The 3,625-nt window shown below is 49.5% G+C and overlaps 1 protein-coding gene across 1 annotated transcript in view; it reads left to right on the forward strand.

Moving 5' to 3' along the window:
* Positions 1 to 533: 533 nt before the first annotated feature.
* Positions 534 to 3,625, forward strand: part of LOC110295774 (sodium- and chloride-dependent betaine transporter-like) — a 19,271-nt gene continuing 16,179 nt past the window's right edge. The window contains 2 exon segments of the mRNA XM_029478256.1: positions 534 to 895; positions 1,217 to 1,446. Coding sequence (XP_029334116.1) covers positions 870 to 895; positions 1,217 to 1,446 — 256 coding nt within the window. The 5' untranslated portion in view covers positions 534 to 869.

Genomic DNA, 3,625 nt, shown 5'->3' on the forward strand with positions numbered 1-3,625 from the left:
GGTCTAGGCACCTCCTTCTTGGCATTTCCCTGGGAGGAAGGCTTGAAAAGTAGCATCAAGATGACCAGCTGTACAGAGGCAANGAGGAGAAAGCTAGCGTGGGTTCCAGATACAATAGACCTCCTGGCGAGTGACAGACAAAAGGGACAGAAAACAGAAGGGACAGTGGCCCATGGAAGTTTGGGGGAGGGCTGTACATTTTAGAGGGCAGGGGGAAGGGAATGGCAACAGCCACAGTGGGCAGCCCCTGCCAGGCTGTTCTTGTAAGAGACGGGCATTCGGTATCTTGAGGTCATCTTGAAATGACCACCATCCAAGTGACCCCTCCTGGCTCCAGGATCTACTATGTTTCTTGGGACAGATAGACATAGAAATGGCCTCCCTTGAAAGCCTGCAGCTGGAGCTGATGCCAATCTTGTCCTCGGCTGGCCTTACTTAGAGACCACACCTTCTCCCTCCCTCCCAATCAGAGACCACATTGAGCCAGCTCCCATGTTTACCAGGCNTCCATCGATCACAATTGCTCAGGAAAGGTCCGTGAGCCACCTCGGCCACACCTGCCCTTTAACCCAGCAGCTCTGGCAGCCTCTGGTCTGGAGGCCAGAGGCCGAGTTGCTGTTATTCACAGCNTACTGAAGATCTAGACAGAAGAGCCAGCTGGAGTGGTGGCCAGCTATAAAGATCAAAAGGGAGCCGAGCTATAATGGGGTTTTAATCACAGCTCTACCCCTGGGTGGTGCTGGGCAAGTCTCTGACCCCTGAAAACCTGCTCTATCTATTGCTTTGTCTGCCGAAGACTTGGCAAGCTGAGATCTGCTTCCGGTTGGCTCAGCCTCATAACTCAGAGCAGAGTGTCACTTTAGATAGAAATGTCATCAAGAGCTTGGGAAGAAAGGTAATATGCCAACAGGAAGGCCTGGGCGGGATAAGTCAGGGTGGAGGGAGATGGGTGTGCAGGGTGTGTGAGTGTGTGTGAATGTGTGTGTGAGTATTGTGTGGGTGTGTGTGAGTATTGTGTGAATGTGTGTTTCTGTGTGTGTATGTGTGTGTGTGCATGAGTGTATGTCTGTGTGAGTATGAGTATGTGTGTGTGTGTGTATGACTATGTGTGTGTGTGTTTATGTGTGTGTGTGAATGTATGTGTATGTATGTGTGTAACAGTCCTTTTCTTCCCTCACCAGGTTTCTGCCTCTCACAGTCCTGCCTTACCTTACAGGGCCTCCCTATCCAGTATGGACAGGAAGGTTGCAGTCCATGAAGATGGCTATCCTGTGGTCTCTTGGGTCCCTGAGGAAGGAGAGATGATGGACCAGAAAGGCAAGGACCAGGTGAAGGATCGAGGCCAATGGACCAACAAGATGGAGTTTGTGCTGTCAGTGGCTGGGGAGATCATTGGCTTAGGCAACGTCTGGAGGTTTCCCTATCTCTGCTACAAGAATGGAGGTGGTGAGTTCATGTTCAGGTGATGTGGTGGGAAGTCCTGTACCTACCGGCTGAGCTACCCCTTCCCTGGAAGTGTGGTCAAATGGAAGGGGGCACAGCCATGAATCTGGAAGTCTCCACCTCCATTTCTAGCCTTCAGCGTCCCTCCTTCTGAANTGGGGGTGATATAATATCCAGGACGAGGTGAGATTTAAGGGAGACAGTGAGCAGAAGCATGCAGCCTGGGTTTTTAGCTTCTGCATCACTCCCCATGGATGATAACAGCTAGTGGGGTTCATTCATTGATTCATTCATTCAGCTCTCATGACTGCAGGCCTCTCATGAGCCAAGGCTCTGCTCTACCTGCAAGCCAGGACTTGGTCTGTGTGCTGCACCCTGATGAAGGCTGCAGGTGACAGGCAGGAAACACATGTGCCATGTCACTGTGATGAGTTGAGTGACAGAGAGGAAAGGGAGAGGGTCTCCAGGGCAGCATCTCTGTAGGCAGACATGAAGAGTGTGGGAGAGGGATGGATCCCCTGGGACTGGTGGGATTCCTTCTTGGGTCTGGAAGGGGGTTCTTCTTGCACAAGTGGCTGTTCCAGGAAGAGGAAACACACGTAGAGATNATCAGTGTTTAGAAAAGCCTTCTAAACTGATTTATATTTAACCTGATAAATAGCTAGCAGGTGTGTGCAACCCTCTGACAAGAGTCTGACATTGACAGAGGCAGCCTCTTGTGGTGGATCAAAAATATTCTTTTAGAAAAGTTGCCTCTGNGTTAAGGGAAATACAGCCTTTCCAGATGGCTCCCTTGACAGGACAGTCTAACATCTTAACGTGAGCTGGAAGTTGTGGCTGGGTCCTGTATCTAGGACTGTCCTTTTTTTATATGAGCAGCTTGAACGCTGTGGGTTTTGGCATCAAAATGATTCTGGAAGTGTTCTCCCAGGGATACCAGGGGCTGACTATGACTGGGCAGGTGGGCTTTCGCAGCCACCTGTTTCTCTCCTCTTTAACATGAGGAGTAAATGAGGTCTGGGGTCCCACCTTGGAGTCACTGGTTTTTTTTTGGGGGGGGGTTAAAAAATAATAAGAAGGACCAGCGATTAGTCCTTTCCTTATCAAGCCGGGAACAGATTTCTATGAGAACATGATGTCAAAGATGAACCCAAATGTCACTGTTTTGCTTTAGGCTAGAATTGTTCTAACTCCTTGTGATAACAGGACTTGCCCTCCTCTGACCACAGGCCCTACTTGATGGAAGCTCATCCTTCATTAAAATATGTAGACAGATTCCTTGATGACTGGTTAATAAACATAGCCCTGCAGAGAGAATGGCCTTTCGAAAGAGCAGAAAAAAAAAATAATAATGAATTAGTATGAGGTCATCTCTGGGTGTGAGAGAGGAGAGTAACTTAACTTAAGCGTCCTTGAGAAATGCCTCATCCCAGACTGAGCCTCCTGCAAGTTGTATTGCTGACTCTGAGGTTCAGGGAAGAGCCAGTGGCCAGGCCCTTGGCTAAAGGTAGATTGGAGTACAGGAAGGGAGAGTATAAAATGACCTCAAGCTGAATCCACAGTGGCTAGGGTCCCCATGGACACTGTCGGGCTGCTTGTGTACACAGCTGGATGTACACCCCGAGGCTGTGGCCAGGTTAGGATTAGATCAGGCCAGTGAAACGAGGACATTTGCAGCGCTGATGTTCCGGAAGTTCAGCAGAGCGCCGTGTGCCAAGGGTCTCCTATATCATACTCAGAACCAGCCTCCATCCAGTCCCAGAGGGCCCAAGGAAAGCCTATCTCTGGGTGTCCAGGACTCTGCATCTTTTGTGGGATGAAAACCCACATTAGGGGCACAGGAAAGATACTCCTGCACCTGGTGGGAAGGGCCTGTGAGCTATGTGCCCCCACGGACTTCCTGTGAAGGGCCCTCCATCAAAGTGTGGAATCTGTGCACAAGGAGCGTTAGTTAGTCTTTATTTATTTACAGTTTTTCTTTTAAATTTATCTTTATTTTACATGAGTGACTGTTTTGCCTGCATGTATGTATATGCACCACCTCTGTGCCTGGGACACATGGAGGTCAGGAGAGGGTGTTGAATCCCTGGAAATGAACTTATGGATGGTCGTGATCTGCCATGTGCGTGCTGAGAACTGATCCCAGGTCCTCTGCGAGAGCAACGCATCTTTTAACAGCTGA

Source organism: Mus caroli, chromosome 6, assembly GCF_900094665.2.
Source record: "Mus caroli chromosome 6, CAROLI_EIJ_v1.1, whole genome shotgun sequence".
Taxonomy (NCBI): Eukaryota; Metazoa; Chordata; class Mammalia; order Rodentia; family Muridae; genus Mus; species Mus caroli.